Source organism: Erithacus rubecula (assembly GCF_903797595.1).
Source record: "Erithacus rubecula genome assembly, chromosome: 2".
Lineage (NCBI taxonomy): Eukaryota > Metazoa > Chordata > Aves > Passeriformes > Muscicapidae > Erithacus > Erithacus rubecula.
Window position 1 is genome coordinate 81409438 of NC_136685.1, and position 22811 is coordinate 81432248.

Sequence of the window (22811 nt, forward strand, 5' to 3'; positions counted from 1 at the left end):
GTAGGGGTTTTTGTTTGTTTTAAGAACTGCAAGGCATTTACCTTTTTATTCTAGCCTTTTTAGAAAATACTTATTTTTATCTTCAGAAATGTTTTGAAATGTTGCATTGTTTTGATTCAAAGCCAAAGTCCAAGCATTTTAATTTGAAAATATCAAAAGGAAATATTTTTAAAAAAAGTCCAGTTTTTAACTTTTATTAGCAAGACTTCCTTTTGAGTCTGAAGGATAGTTTAAACTAATTTATTTCATTAAAAATGTTACTTTTCAGACATTGGTGCTTTTTTTTTTTTTGTTAAACCACAAAAGACAACAAGCTCATGAGAGCTATCTGACAATGTATTTGTCTCTATCTCTGGGAATCCCACGGAATAAATGTCAAAAGGTTTGTCAGAGTATGTGATTTTATGGATATGGGTTAATGACAAATAAACAGAAAAAATAGGGGGAAGGCTGGAGTGCTGTTCGTCTGTAACCAGAAGGGGAACCTCTAATGGACTAGGAGGAGAAGACCAGAAACTTCTGTTCCTTGTGAAACAACATGGAGTGTGCTGTTCTTATGACTGCATATATAAAATTCAAAGTATGTAAATGTTGTTTTAAGTGAAATGGAAGCAAAGGCATTAATTCCTTTTTTACTTACTTTACTGGAATTACTCATGCTGTGGATTTGCTGTCAGGATAGAGAATATTAGAAAGGGAAAAACTGAAGTTTTAAGTAATTTTTTTAATTAGATTGACAGCTTTTGAAAAAAAATAACTTGATTTCCCCTCGTTTTTTAAGGACAATTTGGAGTTCCGATTGCATCTCCGATATGAGTTTCTAATGCTGGGAATTCAACCTGTCATTGACAAGCTCAGAGGACACGAGAATGCCACACTGGACAGGTAAGACTAAATTTCTGAGAACAGCTACTGATGAACAGAAAGCCTTCTTATAAGCTCTTCTCTATTTAAGACAGCTGTCTCTGTCTCTTCTTGAAACTGACTCTCTAAAAAAACCAAAAACAAAATTAAAAAAAATATGTATCCTAAAATTAACATCAGTGGATGAAGTAGGAAACATACATATTAAGTTGGCAGAGGCTGTGGCAAAGGCGTTCCTCAATTATTTTGCTTTTCATCTTCTGGAGATGGCAGTCAGAATGAAAAATTAAAGAAAATATTCTAAATATTTTCTCTTTAAGCAAAACTGGAACAAAATCGTGTCCTGGTAGGAAGGAGGGAAGCCAGTATTTCATTGACTTCATTGTGACTGAGTAGTGTGGTCTAAGTGCAGGTTCTGAATTTCCATGTTGTATGTCTAAATTTGCTGCAGAGCTGGAACCAGGAATGTTACTTCTGATCACAACATTATAAGAAACAAGAATAAGAGAATCTTTCCTATAGGTAGTCTGTATTCCCTTGGGCAGTAACCAGGAGTGTTTAGGAGGGACTTAGGGCACTTTTTGTCTGGATGACATAGACTCTTGTACCAGATCTGTACAGGGGAATGTGCCACAGCCTTTCTCCACATCATCTGCTGTGCTCCAGTCTCTGTGTAAGTCCAGACAGTCAAATGTGTCACTCACCAGGTCACCCAGATCCAAACATAGTCATGCTGCTGGGCTTATCAATAGGCATATCTAGAAATTGTTGTGAATTGGTCCACTGAACACATTTCTGCTCCAATGTTTAAAAGAAACAACTTGTTAATGATCCAATAGCTGGATAGCAAGCATGGTGTGGACTTTTTAGAAATATATTATCAGGCATTGCACTGATCAAAACCAGAATATCCCTTTCCTATTTTATGTTTATTTTTGCACAACACAGTGACTTAGCACAGGAGTTAAAGAGCAGGTACACCTCTGCCAGCCTTTTCCTTTGGCTGTCACTGACCCCCTTGCCTTGCATATCTGTGACAGCACTTCATGTAAGAAAGGCTTGCCAGTTGCCACTGGCAAGGTATTGCTGCTTCTCTAGTGACAGGCTGAGTTTAAGTCTGAATCATGCCATGAACATTGGCAAATATTTTGGTTTTTTGTTTCCTCTTAGACATTTAGATTTCTTTGAGATGGTCAGAAATGAAGATGACCTGGAGCTTGCCAAGAGGTTTGACCTGGTAAGTTTTTCTTTGGGGTAACTGAACTTACCAAAGCTGAACTTGCATCCACTTGGCATGCTTGGTGCACCTTCCCTTTGTGCTCCCTAAAACTAATGTTTGACTTTGATGCTGAGAGTGACTGATGCTCTTGTTTTCCACAGTTTCTCATTTAGCAAGCAGGAGATTTGTAGTGTGTGAACAATAAGAACAGTGGTCACACAAAAGGCTTCTGACAAGTATCTTTGATAAAAATTTGTTTCTTTTGTTTGCCTGAGTGTTCAGGGTGAAGGAGGTTCTCAACTGTGCTCTCAGGTTCTCAGTCCTGATAATCTGGATGCCTTCTAGTTTCAGACATCCCCTTTACAGGACTATGGGTGAAGTTTGGACTGTTTTCTGCTATTCTTCCTGAGATTACATGTAACTCTGCTGACTACTGTTGCCTCAGAGCCTGTGGAGAGGATCAGTATTCTAGAATACTTGATTTCAAAGACTGACATAAAACAAAGACAATCTCTAGCATCAATAAAAAGCTGTAGGGTCCTGAATGGTTTAGTCCCCTCTTTCTTTGTGAACAGCTCTTGCAGCACACTGATACAGAACAACTGACCCTTTCTTGATTTGTTTCTACTATTGGTGCCACCAGTTTCTAGGACACAAATGTTTTGCTTGCTCCAGAGCAGTTCTTGGTGGCTTTGCATCCCTCCCACCTTTTCAGCCCTTTGGAATCTTTTCCATACTGGATAGGAATGACAATGGTGGTGTAGAAGACCCTTGTGCCTGTTCCTGGAACCTGCAGCTGGACATGGCAGGAGACTTTGCAGAGGTCCAGTTGCTGGAAATTTGCCTGTTAATTATTCAATTATTACTCTTTAACTCTTTCACAGTTAATCAGGCTTTCACTGTGGATAGCTTTTCCTCTTCTCTCATTTCAGATCCACATTGATACAAAAAGTGCCTCTCAGATGTTTGAGTTGATCAAGAAGAGATTGAAGCATACAGATGCCTATCCCTATTTGTTATCCATCCTCCAGCACTGCTTGCAGATGCCATGTGAGTACATTTACAGATTTCCAGAGCAAGGGGTATTGGAGAACCGGGTGAAGCTCTGGTGTAGGTACAAGTTCACAGATACCAGGGCATACACTGCCCTTGTCTCCCATTCAGAAATTGGCTGTTGCTAATGAACTTGGTATCTTACACTGACTCCACCCAGAAAAATTTTTGGCAAATGAAATTGAGTAGCTGAGACATTCCAGTTAGTCACTGTCAGAGCTTTTAATGATTTGACATCAGAAGTTTTAAAAAAGAGTCCTTGTTCTATAGGCCAGGGAATTCCCGGAAACAGATAGCATTTTGAATATTAAAACAAGACACTGAGGATTTTTTTCTGGTAAAACAATACAGTACTGAAAGCTGTTCTGCCACTGGGAAATCCCACAGTAAGTCTTCAGGCTGCTATCTCATGGTAGTGCATCAGTGTAGAGCTCCCAAACACAAAGTGAAAAATAATACTGGAATTTCTTTCCAAAGGAAGATAAGAATTTCTTATTAACTGCAATAAAATAATTCATTTATGTGTCCAGAGTGTACAGCAAGGTCACTAAAGAACTGTCTGCCTTGGTCTTGCTAGGTGTGAGGTGCTGCCTTCCATTACTTTTATCCATATTTGAGCAGTCAAACTGAGAAGGGAACTTGAGGGAGATGTACTGTGGTGTGCTTTTCAGCAAGTAATGTGATGTGTGGTATGTTCTCAGGTGCTCATTGGAGTCAAGTACTGCCATGCACAGATTCAAGCAATACTTTGTCTCAGTGGCCTCTTTGATATTACTTTTTAGAACAGAGCTTGAACTTTATGTGTTGACTGGGATTTTTGGTGGCAGAAGGACTAAATCCTGTTAGGCCAGGGCAGTATTGTTCTGGAGCAGTTTTACAGAATCTAAAGATCTAGGTTATGTAACTTAGAAAGTTTAATGTGGCTCTGGCTCTTCTGTTTTGAAATCTATGGGATTCAGTCCCTTTGGTTCAATTTCTGTTCATCTCTGCACTTTCCAGTCATGTTTGTACAAATTTTTCATGCTAGTTGAGTTTCACTGACCTGCAGATAACCAAGCATGCAGAGAGAACGTCTCGTTGTTTTTATAGTGACCTCAACATCAAGCCCCCAAAACTACTGAGTATTAGTTACCACAAAGGAATCCTTTTTATAGACATTTAAAGTGCTACTTATAGCTAACCTGTCAAAAGGGTTTTAAAGCCTGAATGTGCACATCAGGCACAAAGTTATGTGCTGTCCCAATATGCCAGGTGTTTGTAAATTTTGTAAATAACCTGCTAGCAGCTGTTCAGAGTTAGTCTTTGTGTTCTGTAATTCTTCACACACAGGACTGAGGTGAAAGGTGAGGAGGAAAGAATGCCAGTTTGTTGGCAGGTCTGTGCATTTTGCCATTCAATTGGAAGTTCTCATGGGTTGTCTTTTTTAACACAGATAAGAGGAATGGAGGAAACTTCCAGCAGTGGCAGTTGTTGGACAGAATACTCCAACAAATTGTTCTTCAGGATGAACGAGGAGATGATCCAGATATAGCTCCATTGGAAAACTTCAATGTCAAAAATATCATTAAAATGTAAGCTGCATTATTGTTTATTTCTGTTATGCAGGCATAATGATATGATCAGTATGCAGTGCTTAAGAAATAAAATATCATATATGAAGACTTTCTTATTTCACAGCTTCTCATTGTCTTGTTAAGTAGTTAAGTCTTCTAAGTACTTTCCTTCTAATGACATCTTAGAGTGGCAGTAGTTTCTAGCAAATCCCTTGTATTTGACTTCTAATAAATGTTATTCTGGTTAGAAGAGCAGAAAACATGCTCATGATTTTATAACAAGGCTTCCTCATGTGTTTTTTCATTCAGATGCTCATGAAAGCTGTCTTTGATACTGAAGAGTAAAAATAATGCCATCATCTCTATGTAGATCCCATTCCTCACTAATGAGCACATGGTTTAGAAAGATTGCAAATAAGAGAAAGCAGTCCCCACTTGGCACACAAAACCTCTTACCTCTTTATAAAATGTCTGTTTGCTCTCACCCACACACTTGGTTGGGGGCATTACCATTATCTTTTCCCATAGGATACATCATTTGAGAAGTCTAGCTACATGAGCTGGCTGTCTTCTCAACTTCCCTGTTCTCAGTCCTTTTTTAGCCAAACTTTTGGATTCTTCATTTCATCCAACTGCCTCTGCAGGTAATTCATGGCCCATTGCCCTTCTGAATTATCCACTGAAAAGAACATTTATAGAACAAAATGAAACCAAATTCTGCCGTACTAAAAATTTTGCAGTTCCTCTTGTTATAGGTGTGAGCCAAACTGATTTCTTGTAATGGAAAAATACAGTGTTTTTGGATACCAGACTTCATTGTAGATTTCATGCCTGATCTTCCCTTTCTACTTTTATAGCTACTCCTCATTTTGCATATCTAATCTATCCCCAGCATGCCCTGCATATTTTCAGTCAATAATAGGAAATAGTTGTGCCAGTATGAGATATGAGAATTTCCTTGTTACTGATATATTGCCCAACAGAGAAGTGTTCTTCCTCCTCATAAAAAACAAAGAATAGAACTACAGAAAGTAGAAAAAAATGATGGCAATCTGGTCTTATATTAAGGATGGGGTAATTTATAAGCCAAAGCAGCTGTGATTATTTTAGTGATGACTTCTCTTTTTCAAAATAAGTGGACTTAGAAATTTGAACGCATTACCTGAAGACAGGAATGTATCAGGACTTTCTTCCCCAGCCATTCCTTCATCTCTTTTTTATGGCATTGAGTAAAAAAGGCATCATTTTTATATTAGCTGTTGGCTAGGGAGCAGAATCTTGATCCAGAAGGACCACTGGCATGATCCTTTAAAAATCTGTACACTCACCAGTTTGCCTTTTGCTGATCACTACACATAATGGCCACTTGCCTTTCAACCTAGGTATCTCAGGAAAAGTTTAAATGCTCTCATTTTATCTTTCAGGCTGGTGAATGAAAATGAGGTCAAGCAGTGGAGAGATCAGGCAGAGAAGTTCCGGAAAGGTGAGTGCATCCTCTGTGCTTGCATAGGCAGAAACTGATCCCAATCCATTCACAGAGCAGTGAGCAGCAGAGCTGGGCACAACTCTTCCTCTTGCACACATTTTGTGTCATGGTGAACAGTTTATGTGTTTCACAGGATGGGGGTTCCTTCAGTCTTCACTTGAAGTGATTTTACAGTCTAACTGAAACTTAGGCATTGCTGTCTTGATCGCTGAGGGTCATTGTCAAGACAGTCAGACTCTATTTTCTTTTTCTTGCTCTCATTATACATCCCTGCTTGAGCTGACAGAATTGTCAGCTTTATTTCAGCATAACCTACATCTCCTCAGGGACTGTTCATGAGCTTTATTTCATCAGCCCCACTTGCATGTTCCCCCTAGACCATGCTGAGCTGATGAGCAGGCTAGAGAAGAAGGAGCGGGAATGTGAAACAAAGACCCAGGAGAAGGATGAAATGATGAAGACACTGAACAAAATGAAGGACAAGCTGCAGAAGGAATCCTTGGAGCTGCGCCAGACCCGAGACCAGATGAATGATCTGGTGGCTCAACTGAATGAGTTCTCGGTATGAGACTGGGAGTCTTCCCCATGCTTGTTTAAAGGCTGCTAACTAGTGAATGATGAACAAAAGCATGTTATGTATGGAGCACATCTGTGGTCATGATGGAGAATACTTAGAAGCTGCTCAGCTTTTAGCTGCGACCAAAATCTCTGAGCTGGTAGTTTAGAATGGTTAATGCATGGGCTACTCTCTTCCTTCTCCTCAGCTGCCTTCCTTGCAGGAGCTGCTGAGGCACAAGTGTTTTCCTCCAGCCATAATTTTCACTGCTGAGTGGGGTGGCCCTGGTTGTTATTTCAGTGGAATAGAGAAAAACCTCCCTGATACAAAAGTATATAAGAAACAGGATTCCTGTCATGCTGCAAGAGCATCTGAACTGCCTCGGAGTTCAGAGTGTGTAAAAGTGACATTTGCAGATGCTCCCTCCTTGTTTGGTGCTCCTTCTATTCCAGCAGTGTGCCTGAGCCACCAGAACTCACCAGAACACAGTCCTGAGAATTTAAACACTGCAGAAAGCAAATCCATTCCCTCCTCCCCTCTACCACTTTGCTTTAGTGAGGCCTAATAACAGGTATTCAGTGTTTCAAACCCTTAGCTTTTAAACCCAGGAGTTCAAAAGTTCATAAGATTGAACTTTTCTCTTTTGTCATACATAAGGAGAAAATAATACATTTTGGCTTCTTTTACTAGGTTTCTGTTTTTCTGAGCCATTTATGGTTTCTTTTTTCCAACTCTTCTCCACAACTCCATGGGCTTGAAACTTTCTCTTAAATGAAAGCTGAGATTCTTCCCTTTATTGCATGGCTTTGAGTGCAGGAGGCTTTTAAAGAAAACATCAAATATTTTGAGAGTCGTAATAAAATCACATCAGCTGACAACATGGAGTTATTGTGCCTTTTAACTGTTTGCTTTCTTTTTCCCTGTGTTTTTTATTTTCCAGCAAGGGGGCAGCATTTCCTTCCCACCCCCACCAGCCCCTCCTCCTGGTGGCCCATTAGCTTTGTCCTCTTCTCACATGTCTGAGAATTTGCCACCGCTGCCACCTCCTCTGCCTTTCTCCAGCTGTCCCCCTCCTCCAGCTCCACCACCTCCACCAGGAGGACCTCCTCCTCCACCAGGAGCACCACCTTTCTTCAGCATGGGGGTGCCACCCCCTTCAACAACCACCTTCAGCACTGGTGGCCCCAGTCTGAAGAAGAAATCTATCCCTCAGCCTTCACATCCACTGAAATCCTTCAACTGGGCTAAGCTGAGTGAGGTAAGAAACTGCATTACTCAACTGATTTACTTTCTGAGTATACCCAACGTTGATTAATGCCATGAAATGCAAAGTGGCATAGAAGGAAGTGGCTTTTTGTGGGCTGTGGTCAGTAGGAGTCAATTGTATTGAGGGAGTCTCCCCAGTTCTCCAGCAGTACAGCACACCCCTGTGATGAGCAACGTGCTGGATAGATTTAGCTGCAGAGATCTAGGCATGCAAATGATCTGGTTAAGCAAAGCTGTTGGGAGGCTGAATGCATCTGGACATCTCCAGGACTGGTGTGCCAGAGCTGCCCTCCCTTGTGTACCAGGGAAAAGGGCAACCAGAGCCAGTGTGGACAAAACATGGTGAGAACCATCTGGGAGAAAGGTGTTCTGATTCTCCTCACTGTTTGTTTATGGCCATTAAGGAAGCTGCTCTTCTCTATGAATGGTAAGAACTCTGTCTATTGGTCATAAAACTCCAGGTTGGCAAAAGAAACACCAGAGGACTTGGACTCTTCCTGTTGCCCTCATTGTCTTCTATCTCAGTTGTGTCCCCTTTCTCTCTCTTTCTTCTCTCTCTTTTTCCCTTCTTCTTTTCCATCCTCTTCTCTTTAGGTCTTCATTTTTTTAACTGATTTAGAAAGAAAAAAAGTGTCTGTGTTGAGTTTGGATTGCTGCCTAGAAACCCAGGTTCTCTTTTAGACTGAAACTCACCCAGGGCCCAACTCCGGCATTTGGAATGAGTGTCCAGGGACCTCTGGAATGCCACAAGAATTCTCTCTCCCCCTCTCCCCTTTTCTTTAAAATAAAGTGAAGTGAAATATTTGCTGCACTGTCTGTGCTTGTCTGTCAAGGCCACGTGGGGGGTGTGGGAGAGAATGTAAGGACGAGGATTTATTTTCCTTTGCAGAACAAGGAACTTAGTGCTCTGAAGAAAAGAAATAATAACTAATATATGTATATATATGAATTTATATGAAAAAGAGAGAGTCACAGGTGTTTCTATTTAGTGTACAGTAACCGTAGGCTTATCCTGCCCTCTGGATAAGAGTGAAGGCAGCTGTGCTAATAAAATTGAAGACCTGGGTGGTGAGATGGCTAAAAGACGCTATTTTGAGGAAGGCAGAATAGTTGGGAAAAGGGGCATTAGAGGGTGGGAGCTTCATTTTGGGGTGTCTGCCAGTGTTAGTGTTTTGAACCTGGTATGGTCTCTGCAAAATGGCAGAGGTTGTGATGTCGATACAGGTGGCTCATGTTGTTAGTTGAGTTGTAATTTTTTATGGAGTTATTTAATTTCACTGGCTGCTGGAGGAGCTGATATGTTTTGGTCATCTTCCTAAGTTATCCTAAATTTCCTGCTTCAGTACATTTCTATTCACATGAATATGAATGCTCTGAGCACAAAGTCATGAGTAGGTTGGATGGGCCTTGTGATGCCTTTTGCTCCCTTTGCTGCACTCCTGTGGAGTTCTCCTAAACTGAGCTTTCAGAGTAGCCAGACTGGAATGAGTGAGGACTCAAAGCAAATACACTCTCTGGAAGCAGCACATCTCAAGTTTTTGATCCTGGGAAACAGAGGTTTGAAGTTGTGCACAAGTGATTTGTGGTAGGGTTTAACTTCCAGTTCACAAGAATACAACTCCTCCCCATGAAAACATTTTGAGGAAGAAGACATGAAACAGCAAGGTGCAGGAACACAGTGTTGGAAACAGCTGTACATAAAGTTAACAGCTGCAAGTAGGTCAAATATTCAGTTATCTCTGCATCCTGTTTAGACCACCTTTCTCTAAGCAATTAGTACAGAGTCTCTCTCAGGAGATTTTTCAGGTAAGTATGAAGATGATGCCAGGACTGAGGCAGCCCATATGAGAGCAAGCTCCTCTCTGTCCATGCAGCCTGCCTTGAGGGACTGAGGGAAAGCCAGCAGGAGTGTGGACAGGGCTGGCTCAGAGGGATTTGTCTGCAATATACTTTCTCAGTAGTGGAATCAAGGCTGTTCTCCACAGCATTCTTATGACACTTTTTTTTTTCCAATGCTGATTTTGTCTTTGGAAGGAAAGAACTGAACTGTTAAGTGTTAGGAGAAATATAAAATATAGTCAAGCTCTTAGCAATTGACAATAACAGATTGTCCACAGTTCCCATGGGCACCACAAAAAAAGGTTTGCCTGGAAAGGATCTATGTTTCTAACAAGGAAACTTCAACAGCCCACTAATTTCCATTGAGAATTAAGGACTTCGTGCTAGCTTTGATGTGAGCTAATGATCAGTGGCAAAGACATTTAGATGCCTGGATTGGCTGAGTTCTGATGAAGCCCTTCCACACCACAGCTCCATTCATACACCACTGTAGCATTGTCTGTGAATTCCATTCATACAGCACTACAGTGGTGCTGGTGCCAAGGATCTCAGTTTTTTAAGAAAAAGATATTGCAATATAACACTGCAATATCCTGGTAAGATTCCTTTCTTTGTTTCTGGGCAACAGTGCTCTCTCACTCTGAGTTTTACACAACACCAAAGGTCAATAAGGGACCAAACACTTGTGGTTAATCCAAGCAATAGAGTAGTTTCAAGAAATCTGGAAGTATGGATTAATAGTTACCTATTTTATAAATATAAACATACTTATTTGAAGTTCTCAGAATAAATCAAGTCAACCTTCAACTGCTCTGCTTCTTATCTCATGGCTGAAGAAGCAGCTTCCCATTAAGTGTCCTGGTAATGACTCTCATAAGTGATGTCAGTGAGGCTTTCTTTAGCCAGCCCTAAATAGACCTGACTGAAATAGTTTCATAAGAAAGGTATTTGTTCTGCATTCCATATAGGAGTTTTTTAAAAAAACCCAAAACACACACTGTACACACATATAAAAGCAAATCAAAGCCACCAAAACCCCCAAACAACCAGTCACATAAGCAGAAAATATTCATTTTGACACTATTTTTTTAAAAAAAATGTTTCTATAATGTTATCAATGATTCTGATTTCTGGAACTCTTTTCCTAAAAGCAGACTGAGGTTTATGGCATAATATGATGAAGGATGCTGCTAATGGAAAGTTTTCCACAGCTACTTATAATAGCTGTGGTGGTGCCTAGACCTACAATGAGATAAAACAGCTGTCTTCATTAAAAAAACAGGCAAAAAATATAGCTTTTGATTGAAGTGGATTTTTGTCACACTGGAGAATGGATTTATTATCAAGAGAAAAGTTTGGAAAATGTGCTTTATTCATATCACTTTTTAGATTCATAATGGAATTCTGAATTAAAATTTTAAGCTGCTTCCACTTTTCTAGTTAATATTCTACAAATATTAACCTACTAATAAGCAGGAGTGCCTGCTCCAGTGTTCACAGAACACTCATCATTTCCATGGTTTCTCTGAACCTGCAGGTCAAATGAAAGTACTGTAGATTTTCACTCGTGCTGTGAGGTTAGTGAAGCATGATGGACTTTGATGCCTTCCAGAATATCATTATTTATCTATCAGGGTAAATAAAATCATCCTTTAGATGTGGCAGAGGACAGCTTGATATGATTTGTAGTGCCATGAAACACTGTCATTTTCTAATGTTGTTAGGTCTGTCAGCAAACTGGAATTCACTGTAAAGCTGGAATTATACAACAATTGTTAAATGCAACATACTAAAAACTCAGCTTGAGAGAGCAAATGCCTTGTCAATACTTGTTCTCATAATAAGATGTTTTCTGACCTGGTATGTGTCACCATTTTGTTAGAGGGTGCTGGGAAGTACAGTTCACAGGCTTTGCTTTTCCAAGTGGGCCAAGACTTTCCAAAGCACAGGAACCACAGATTGTGGAAAACTTTTAGAATGAATAAATGAATGAATAAGCAAATAAATTAAGATGGAGAGAAAAAACATTACAGATAAAATTACTGTTTTGGTTTTTTTTTTTTTTTTAGTTTCTTTTTTTTTTTTCTTTCTAAGGGTAGAGAAGAAAAAAAAAAGGAAAGAAGGAATTAAAAATTTATTTTTAAATCGTTATTTAGGAACCATAAATATTTCTATGGAGCTGAGGGAATAATTTATCATAACAACTACATTATGCAAGTCTGTTTCTCTTAAAATGCTCTGTCTTCTCTGGCTGATGACAAGGAACTATCAGCCAGTTAATCCGTAACTGTGTAAACTGTGTATCAAGAGTTCAGTCTAGGAAGTTATCTGGCAGCAACATGAAAATTTTCAAGAACAGAACTTATAGTAGAAGTAGAAGGAACAGGCCAATTGCAAGTGTTATGTGTAACAAAGATTGTTCATACCTCTGCCTGCCTTGATTTTTCTGTGACTGCGTTAGTCCTAAAATTTGATTGCTTTGGTGAAAGTTCTGTTTGTGCATGCCATTGCAATGGGTGCTGCTTTGGAATCTGTCTTTCTGCTACAAGTATCATACAAATCATCCTGTGTAGGACCAGAGTCAACCTGGCTCTTAAAATGAATCTGAAGTTGGAATCATTTTCACTGGGTTGTTTTCCTGGGAAAGTAGGGGGAGAACTACTCTCTGTGATCCTTTTCTGAGTCCCAGAACTTCCTGTTTTGGCACCTTTGTAGTTTGTTCAGACTAGACTGTTCTGTAGGACATTTTCACTGTTCTTGCCATTAGTGAGGAAACCTCACTCCCATGAGGTTTTTGCAGCTGGACAGGTAGATGGACAGGACTCATGAGTGGCTGTCTTGGGTCACATCCAGCCTCTGCCAAACACAGCATACAGCTTTTTGGCATCCTCAGGACTCTGTCCCAGCGATGCTCTAAGGATTTCTGTCAAGACGAATTCTACCATTTCAGTGTTTGATTGGACAGTCTGAAACAGTGAGGCACTCAGAGAACTGCTCTGCTGTTCAAATACATCCCTCAGGATTTATAATTCATGGTTTACAAAGCCAGCCTGGAAATTGAATGAGAGTGATCACTCTGCCTGGATGCTTCTGGCTAAGATTGGCAGCTGAGTTCAGGGTAGGATCAAAAGAAAATTAATTTTGTCTCCTCTTGCTTTGGCTGAGATGAGCTTCCCAGACTTGTTTGCTGTGTTACAGTCACATGTTCTTCCTACTGTAGAAGGAAGAGCCACACTGATTGCAAGGGTGATACAATGGTACCGGTGAGCCTGTTCGGGGATGGGTGCTGCTCCCATCTAGGATATGCTCTCACTGTGAATAGCACTGCAGACACCCCTCCTTACCCTCAGGCACTCAAAGGAGAGGCTGCCTCTGGAGAAAGGGTGTTGGTTTTCCTCCACAGTGTCTGCCCTGCCAGGAATTTCCTCCAGAACACTTCACACTTTTATTTCCCCCTCATTTTATCCTGGTCAGGTTTTTTTTTCCTTGCTCCTTGAGCTTTGTGGCTTAGCACATTTCCCTCATTCCTTTTGATGACTCTGAATGGGAAGTAGAGCCTGTTCCTAATTAGTTCTGATAATGAAGTGTTAACACACTTTGCTGTGTAGGTACAAGTCAGATACTTCAGAGCTGGAACCTATCTGAGGGTTTCATTGCTACTGCTTGTGGTTCCTGGCTTTCTCTGCATCAGTGTTCTGCTGGCTCTTCATCTCCTGTGATTTGCTTAGACCATTTTTTACAATTATTTTATTCAATTTCTTTTTTCTTTTAATCAGCATTTTCATTAATTTTGCAATTAATAATATACAATAAATATACACCTCATAAGCTAAATGAACAGAAGAACAGTGGTGTTAGTGGTGCGAAGAGGACCCAAAGCTTGTCCCACACAATATGCACCTTAAGGATCAGTAGGAAGGAGATGGTAGTTTGATCTTTGAGTCCTCTACCAGAAAGAACATCTGTCCTGAGAACATCAGCAGGAGTCCCAAGAACTTCACTTAGTTTAGGATGAGTGCTGATTAGGTGATTCAGGTACTACAGGAGCCTGTTTGTTCTGGGTTTGGTGGACACCAAGTAGGAGTAGAAGGCAGTGCCTGTCTCCCTCCATGCTAATTATCTGCCAAACAGCTAGGACTCCTAGCATTCAGGATAATGCATTATCACAAGGGTTGTGAACATTTCCAGTGACCATGAATGATGGTGTTTCAGGGATCTGGGTATAGTTTGTGTCTATCTGGCTTGACAAAGACCTCATGTAGACAAGGGACTTCATGTAGTAGGAAACAATTAGACTTGAAAGACTCAAAAGTTTAAAAGTAAAAATAATAATTTAAACTACTTTCACAGGCAGACATAATGAAAACCACACACACTTTAGGCTTTATAAAAGAACCTGGAAAATTTTGCTAAAAAGAAGATGTGTCTGGGGTTTGTCATGCATCAGTGCTTTTCCTAAGCTTTTTCCTCCTGATGGTAACACTTGTTTCAGCATGACCACAATCGTTGTGTTAGACAGATGGCCACTCTTGAAAGGAAATATGCTGTGGGATCATGGATAATGCTTGAGATGTGGTCTGCTAGTCTTGGAATGTGGCTTTTCATTAGAGGCTGGCTGTGATGAAAAATACAAAATAGTATGTTTAAAAAAAAACAAAAACAAAAACCCAAACAAACCAAAAAACCAAAAGAAACCAACCAAAACCAACAAACCAGCCAAACAAAAAACCCAAAAAAACCCCAAACAGTATTTTTTCTTCTTTGACTCTTGAAAAAAAACATGTTCTCTAAATTGACAGCCATAGTATATAGCAATGTGACCAATGAGTAGAAGAGTTTCATCTATCCAAATGGGATTGGATGTTCTTAGCTAAATACTTTTGGTATCTTCTTAAAATATATCCTTTCCTTTTAGGAGAGGATCCACGGCACGATCTGGAATGAGATTGATGATTTAAAGGCATTCAAGGTCCTGGATCTAGAAGATTTTGAAAAGATGTTTTCTGCGTATCAAAGGCACCAGGTAGGAGTGAATTCTTCCATACCTTTTCTATCTTGAAGTTCTGGAGCAAAAATGAATGCATGACAGTGCTCTGAGCCCTTGCCCACCTGCAGTCAGGCTGCATCACTTGATGCTCTGCCACTGTTCAAAAAATCTGAAGACCGAAAGAAGTTGGGATGGACACCCAGGGCAGGGCCTAAACTTCTGATATGGGCATACTTCATACTCATGGGCAGCTCTCAGAGACAGCACCTACCAACAGGTAATTCTCTAGTTAATGTCAGTTGCCACTGACTTCCAAAAGCTCTGGAGCTTTACATTTATATTTGCATATTAAGCTTTCTGTTTCTCCCATTCATCCAGAGAAAAGGGCCCTAGTTCCCAGAGTACTGAGTAAGGTGACTGTATTAGCTATCTTTTATTTTGTCTATTTTTTCTTAAACACCCAACTCCCTGAACTGGCTAGGTGACAGAAACTGTCTGAATTAAAGATTATAGAACAAACAGCATACTTTAAAAGTGGCCATTTATTAGAAAGTCTTTTCGCCCTCCTCTTTTTCTTGGAAAGCAACTCACTTTCAATGTCTGTCTCCACTGAATGAGATTTAGCAGCAGATGGATTGTACTTTCACTCCTTGAACTCCTCCAGCTTTCCTTTGCTTTTGGAATATTTTCAGTGTTTTGTATGCTGCAGAACTGGATCATTACTCTGAAGTTTTGGGAAAAGACACAGACTCAACTGCCATAAACAACCTTTACAATTATTCCGTACAATAATGATAACTACTTCATTAACTGACTCACTATCTTAAAATTAACAATCCAACCCTTTCTCTTTTGATTTTCTATTTGTTCCCTTCTCTCCTTTATTTTTCTATCTAATCCAATAAACATGATGAACAACTTATTTTCTTGCTCACCACTACATGGATAAGCTGTGAAGAATGTGATGTTAACTGTTGCATGATGAGATTTCATTTCTCATTCTGCTTCTGCAAATAGCTAGTGCTGTTTCAGTGGGTTCTTCTCTCTTTCTGTAAATCACATTCCGTGAAACAAGATCTTAGTTCACAAAGGGGAAGAAAGGCACACAAAACTTCAGTGCTATTAAGAGATTGGATTTAGACCCTGTGCAAAAAGTTTCCATTCCAATGTTTCAGGTGCAAACATTGCAGCTTCCTCACAAAAAATGACCTTGCAAAGTCTTGCTGCCTTTTGTTCCCAAAATCCATAGCCAAAGCTGTCTTTGCCTCAGTTAGAATCATAATATTTAGGGCTACATTACCAACCACTGGAAAGCAGCCTGAACTATTCAGCCATAAACTAACCTGACCCTTACCCCTGCCTCTGTGGGTCTCCTCATTAAACACGCTTTATGACAGTGGCTCCAGACACTACAGTAACACTTATGTAAGCTTCTTGTATTTTTGTGCAGTTAGACATCTTGCTGCTCTTACAGCTTTTGCTGAGGTTTTGACATGTATTTGGGGATTTTATTTTGGGATTTTTTTTTTTTTCTTGTTAAATATTTTGTTGTTGTTACTTTACGTGATTCTTTCTTTTTCATCCATATTTGCTCCAGTGTGAACTGGATTCCAATCAGCAGTCCTCATCAATTTTTTTTTTTTTTTTTTTTTTTTTTTTTTTTTTTTTTTTTTACGACTGGGCAGCCAAAATTGCTTTTGAATTAAAAATTTATGAGATTTTCTTTTTCAGCTCCTATTTAGTCTTTTTTTTTTTTTTCTTTCGGAAATATTTCACTCTGACCAAGTATGTGTTTACTCTGGGTTTTAAACTTCATCCAAATGTCTGTAAAGAAAAATGTCAGTGTAGAGCTCTGCTCTTCTGCATCTGAAATGTTGAATGAGTAAATACATTTCTTCCTTTGCTGTTATTAACATGATCTTCATGTTTTTTCCAGTTTCATTTACATTAAGCAATTTTTCTATTTTCCTAATTTTGTTAATGACAGAGGGTCTCTTCTCCTCTCTCAAGCCCAGTGTATCCTTTTTGGTGGCTATGAGGTGAAGCAAAATTGTCCAGTGTACAGAATGCTGGACCAAGTATTCTTACACTTGTCTTTTGACCTTGCTCTAATCTTACTGTGTAATATTGACCTTTCGATTCAGTATAGCTGGTGTTTTCCTGGAATACTGAGTATGTAATGAGTCTGTCTTCCAGAAGTGCAGTAAGACCTCTTTGGCAGTTACTGAATACTTTCAAAATACTTGGCTACAAGTTGTTAAAGAGTATAACATGCCCTTGAAACAAGTTGTTAATTGTTATATTTGTTAATACCCACAAACTGTGTCTGTGCATCAGGAGAGGAGAACTGACCCTCAAGTTATAACCTTGGCAGTTCTTTCAGTAAGGCTCTGGACTGGATTTGTAAAGGTATTTAAGCATTATCCTAGTTAATATTTAAAGACCTAAAAGATTTATGCTTTAGAGACCAAATTTATTATTTTCATAAAAGACCTAGGACTCTTCATTCCGTGATATCTGCTGATTTAAAATATGGGAAGAAATGCTGAAATACCTTTGAACCATCTGGGCCAGTATTACTTGCTAAGCATTATGTGCTCTTAGAAAACAGTGTGTCTAAATTCAGCTGCCTTGTTAAACTTGGTATCTTTCTCTGTGCTAATTTTTGGCATGTTTCCTTCTTTGTTATTTGCGACTGCTGCCTGTATAGGACCTGCTAACTAACCCCTCCTCCTGTAAGCAGGTGAGTATCATTGTCTGCTTCCTGATCCTCGTGCCATGTGTGTGAAGTCCTGGACCATGCCATTGTGGGGTCACAGCTCATGATGCTCTTTCATATGCCTTTGCACTTGTGATAAAAGAAATATTTCTTTGTGTACAGCTGGAGAATGATTTGGCAGAATGATTTGTGCCATCTGAGGAGCAGAAGAGTGCAAATGTACAGCTGAAATTCTCAGAAAGTTCAGAAAAAGATTAAAATGGTGCTTAGATAGAGATACTGGATTATGCATGTGTCTTTAAACTGGCCACAGCAAAACTCTTGGCAACAGTTTTGGTAAGAGCAATACTATTAGGAAAAGATTGTTTGGATATGATCATAAGTGTCTCTGGTGGTTTCAGAAGAAAGTAGTTCTCACTATGAGTGCTCAGTGAACTCTGTTTGGAAAGTCTAGTCACAGCTTTACCACATGGAGGAGGCTAACATGGCAGAGCAGCAAAATAAGTCAGTATGGTAGATGTAGTTCTGTGAAGTATTGATAATTTCCAGAAACTAGGGTGCTGCCAGGGTACAAGTCTTCAGCTAACCAAAATCAAATTTTAGTTGAAGCAAGGCACCTATGTGATTAACACATTTCACACATATAGCCATTTCAGCACTGAAACTTTAGCTGAGTTTTGAATTTGCAACTAAAATATCAAATCTGAAATACTCTTTGAAGCACATAACACAGTGCTATCCCAGACAAGAAGTCAGTAAAGGATGATGGCATAAAGCTTAGTCATCTTGTCTCTCAGGCTGACTAGCTCCAACTCTTCTTGCATTCAGGGCTCGGGCTCTCTCACAAAAGCTAGTCACCACTGCCCTCTTGCTCTTCTTTTTCTGTGTCTGAGAAAATATGTATAGTCCATATGCAATCTGTTTTCCTTCAGCTAAGCTTGGAATCTGGCTTTGGTAAAACCTGAGACTTCATATGCTTTTGCTTACACATAACTCCAAGTAGCTATAAATACCTCTCTCCTCAATATGAGTTGAAGAGGATATATTTTTAGATGAGTCTAGTCCTTATGACCAAGGAGTGGACCATGTCTGAATAGCTCAAGTTATTCATCTGTGTTGAATCCTGTGGGCTGGGGAAATGGAAATGGCATGGAGACTATTACATGAATTCCTGGTGGATGGCTTTAAGGAAAGCTGGCTAAATCCCCACCTCACACACATAGCCAAAGGCTGAAACTTTTGTTTTTTCCTTTGGGTTCAATGGTGGTTGTCACTATTCAGGTGTCCTTGTCTGCAAATATTAATTAGTGAGGAACACTGAAGCTTGTAAACTAAGAGCACAGACCATCATGTATCTTTATTCCTCTCAACAGCTGCCCATCTCCACATTCCCCTGTCTCCCTTCCCACAAACTGAGAAAATTTAGGAAAACTTAGGAAATCTCTACATGCAAGGTTATACTGGGGACACTCCTCTTGTTGGTATTGTTAGTTATTCTCTCAAAAATAATATACTTACCCAATGCCAATTTTGCCTTTTTTGGAAACACTGTTGTACCTGTTGTAACTAATGTTACTGTTGAGTAACATTGCCGTTTGCTTTCTGCCAAGCTATATGCTTTGGGCACATTTAGAAGAATTTACAGAGTGCAAGTCTTCAGATAGTGCATTGTACCTGCTTAAAAATGCCACCTTCTATTGGGGGTGGCTCACTGCAGCACTTTTGGATGGGGCTGCATGAGCCCTTTGTATATAGAGGCGCCACACAGATTTGTGGTAGCTGACTGTAACAATAATTGAAGTGACAACTAGCAGTATGAACCTATGATTTACACTGAACTTTGAAATGCTTGGGTGTCAAAATCTCTTCAGAGGTTAGGCATGCTGATGTAAGTAAGCCTTGAGTTGCAAAACCTTGAGTCCAGAGAGTGAATTCTGGGAAGCAGCCATTCTGTGTGCTTGCCATGATCTGGCATCTTTCCCTGAGTATCTGCTATTGACCACTCCCAGGAACAGGGTGCTGGGGTAGCAACATCTGACTCAGCATGCTTGCTGTTAAATGCTAAAAAAGAAATTATGTTGCTTATTGATGGTGCATTCAAAGCTATTTCATACTGGTAAATCTCAAAATCTCAAGATCTGACAATATGGATGTCATGAAAAGGCATTTTTTAAATTATTCCTGTAGCAGTTAGCTGCAAAAATAAAAACTGGATGGTCAGACTGAGTTTGCAAATATTTTATCTCTGTGTGTTATGACAAAAGTTCTGGACTGGATTTTCAAGGTTTTTTTAGGTGATGAGTATGGCAAAGGATATACAGGCAACTTTGGAAAAGAGTGATTTCTGTGTGATTAAATATATTGATTAGGTTTTAAAAGAGAAGATAGATTAAATGTAGATTTTTACCATTTAGTAAGATTTATTTAGTAAGATAAATGCCATTGTTCCCTACTGTTTGCATCTCTCATATAATATGGATTGGTCAGGTCCAATGGCAGCCATAAGACATAACAGAAGGTGTTTTATTGCTTGTGCTCCAGCCTTTCAAGAATGCTGTGTAATCCCTGGAGGAGACATCTGCTGAAGGATATGCTGTGACACCAGTGGGCTTCATCATAATGTGCCTGATTCTCCTATCATGCCCATTTTTCACATTAACATAACATAATTGTTAGTGGTGTGAGTCCAATAGGTCAGAATCAGATCCAGTATTTAGGATCAAAGATGAACTTATAGGTGTTAATGAATTATTTATGTTTGTCTAGTAAAACAAGATGTACCCCCATGCTTTCTGCCTTTGTCTCCTTTTCTTATCGTGTGGGTAGATTTTTCTAGGTTGGGATGGGTTTGTTCATTACACTGAGCTAAGTCTATCAGTCTTGAGTGAGAAACATAATACTGATTGTTTTCCCTCCCTTTTGAAATGCATGCAGAAAGAGATGGGCTCAACAGAAGACCTTTACCTCTCCACAAGAAAGGTGAAAGAGCTCTCTGTGATTGATGGCCGGAGGGCCCAGAATTGTGTCATTCTCCTTTCCAAGTAAGTGTGCTAAGCCTTAGCTCACAGGTGGGCCATGATCAATGCAGAGGCAAGAGGGGATGAAATTAAACAAATGGATGATTCTTTTCCCAACTACTACTGTTTAATACCTGCAGAGCCTCAGATAAACCTCTCTTCTGATGTCATAAAAGTATGTTTCTCTTACATGTTATCTCACTTAATGGAAATATCCAGACACACATTTTGTGTGTCAAACAGGTGGGCATCAGCTTCTATCTGAAGACTCATCACCAGAAAGTGATCACTACCCATTGATAGATGAAAGCAGCTCTTTGGCAGTGCTTGCCCTTCACTCTAAGTAATGTGTCCCCCATGTTCTGTGTCTGTCATTTGTTTCTGTTCTGTGTGTTTCTTTCTAAATATTGCTCTGACCATCTCCCTGGAATACAGCAGAGCTGAGTGTGGTGTTCGTTTTTGACTTGTGGTGAGAACAGTGGTAAACACAGGCATTCATATTCAAGACTTTGAGATGAGCTCAGCTGGTTAGAGCATGGTGCTAATAACATCAAAGTTGTGGTTTAAATCCCTGTATGGGCCATTCACTAAAGAGTTTGGCTCCATGATCCTTGTGGATCCCTTCCAAATCAGAATATTCTGTGAAGAATTAAATCTTCTATTTGTAAATTAGATTTTTGAAGCCAAGAGTTGCCTTTGTATATTCCTGCAATGACTAATTAATTCAAATGCAGTGACATCAGGGCACTCTATATTATTTCATGTCTTTCTACCAACATGAGTGCTGGTTTTGAGGTCTGTCACTATCAGGTTTGTGCAGACATTAATCAAACTGAGAAAGTTGCCTTTCCTACCAGAGGAGAGACAGCAAGGCTGGAGACAAAACCTGGCAAAGCTGTGGCAGTATTGAGCAGCAAAACTGTTTATTTAGGCAACAGAAAATAGGGGTTCATATGGATGTGCTCTTGTCTCAAGCAAGCTAACAGCTAAAGCAAGGTTGCAGCCACACCTCCAGGACTGGAGCGAGTTCTTTTCCTTGCTTAGTGAAGCCAGTGGAGGCTCTCACTGTGCTACTTATGTGGCATTAGCCTGCATGTCAGCAGGACCCCCACCATCCAAACCTTCACTGAGGAAATGATTACATTGCACTCTCTGCAGCAGTTGCCAACACATGTCTTTGCTGGTGTTGGCAGCTGGCTGAGGCTGGGGCAGAGGGATAAGGAGGCATAAGGGCAACAGGATTTTCATGCTGTTTGATGGACCTACTGAATTGTGCCTGGGGTTCAGATTAACTCTGTAAGCAGCTGGAACATTTCCTAGAAGTGGTAACATGTATTCAGTTGGCTGGGCTGAGGAGGATCCAGGAACATGGTCCATGACTTGGTATGGCACTAGATATTTATTTGTAAAAGCCTTCCATCTCCAAAACTAAAGCAATGTGGACAGCAGCAATGCATGTTTTTCAATATTCACCTCCTCTGATGTGCAAGTTTGGGCAATCTTACCTGAGAAGGATCCCCTTCATACAGAAAGAGAAAATGGACAGTTTCTGTGTTTTGTCTTTCTTTTTGCTGCCTCCAGCAGCAAGGTCATTGAATTACAAACCTTGCACTTCAAGATACATGGCATGTGTTCACTCCAGATGTGCCATGAAGTTGGTGCACCTTGAACTGCTAGTCTGGACTCCAAACCAGAGGTGAAAAGCTGTGCTTTGTGACTGTCAGCTTCTTCACTTGGAAATATGATGCTTTTATTGTTAGCAGGTCTAACATGGAGGATAGAGATTTGGAGCCTGCAAGTTTGTGCTGTGCTCTGTTAACTTTGCTGCTGTGGCATTGGAAACACCACCTGCCAGGGCTATCCCACTGGCTTAGATATTTGATGTTTGTAAGAGATAGCTTTGCACTCAGAATATCAGAAGTATTGCACAGTTTTGCCCAGAATTGGTATTCCTCCCCAAACTTCCCATTTAAATGCAAACAGAAAAGCAAAAATCTTTGGGAACTAGAGTAGCACCTTTACATTCTTGCCTCTTTTCTTGGAGTTTGTCATTATATGGTTCTAATATTAAAGACAGGAATTGGGAGGAATGGCTGCAGACAATGGTTGAAAGGGCTTTATAGTGCTTTTGCAGGTTTTTTCATTACCCCTCGTCTTCCTCCCTGAGGTTAGACCCTGAAGGAGAGACACTCCCAGCCAAACCATCCCTGCTTGCTGCCATGCACTTGCTGCTCCTGCAGCACATCTCACAC

General features: G+C 40.0%; 1 protein-coding gene across 4 annotated transcripts in view; it reads left to right on the plus strand.

Moving 5' to 3' along the window:
- The window catches only part of DAAM2 (dishevelled associated activator of morphogenesis 2), a 201256-nt gene that overhangs the window by 146156 nt on the left and 32289 nt on the right, over positions 1-22811 (plus strand). For 3 of the 4 annotated variants that reach the window (XM_079298438.1, XM_079298439.1, XM_079298437.1), the window contains 10 exons: positions 782-885; positions 2035-2101; positions 3016-3133; positions 4569-4707; positions 6114-6172; positions 6553-6737; positions 7672-7989; positions 14752-14859; positions 17534-17566; positions 20477-20583. In XM_079298438.1, the coding sequence (XP_079154564.1) occupies positions 782-885; positions 2035-2101; positions 3016-3133; positions 4569-4707; positions 6114-6172; positions 6553-6737; positions 7672-7989; positions 14752-14859; positions 17534-17566; positions 20477-20583 (1238 nt within the window). The remainder of the gene's footprint in view (positions 1-781; positions 886-2034; positions 2102-3015; positions 3134-4568; positions 4708-6113; positions 6173-6552; positions 6738-7671; positions 7990-14751; positions 14860-17533; positions 17567-20476; positions 20584-22811) is intronic. The other variant, XM_079298440.1, reaches the window with a different exon arrangement.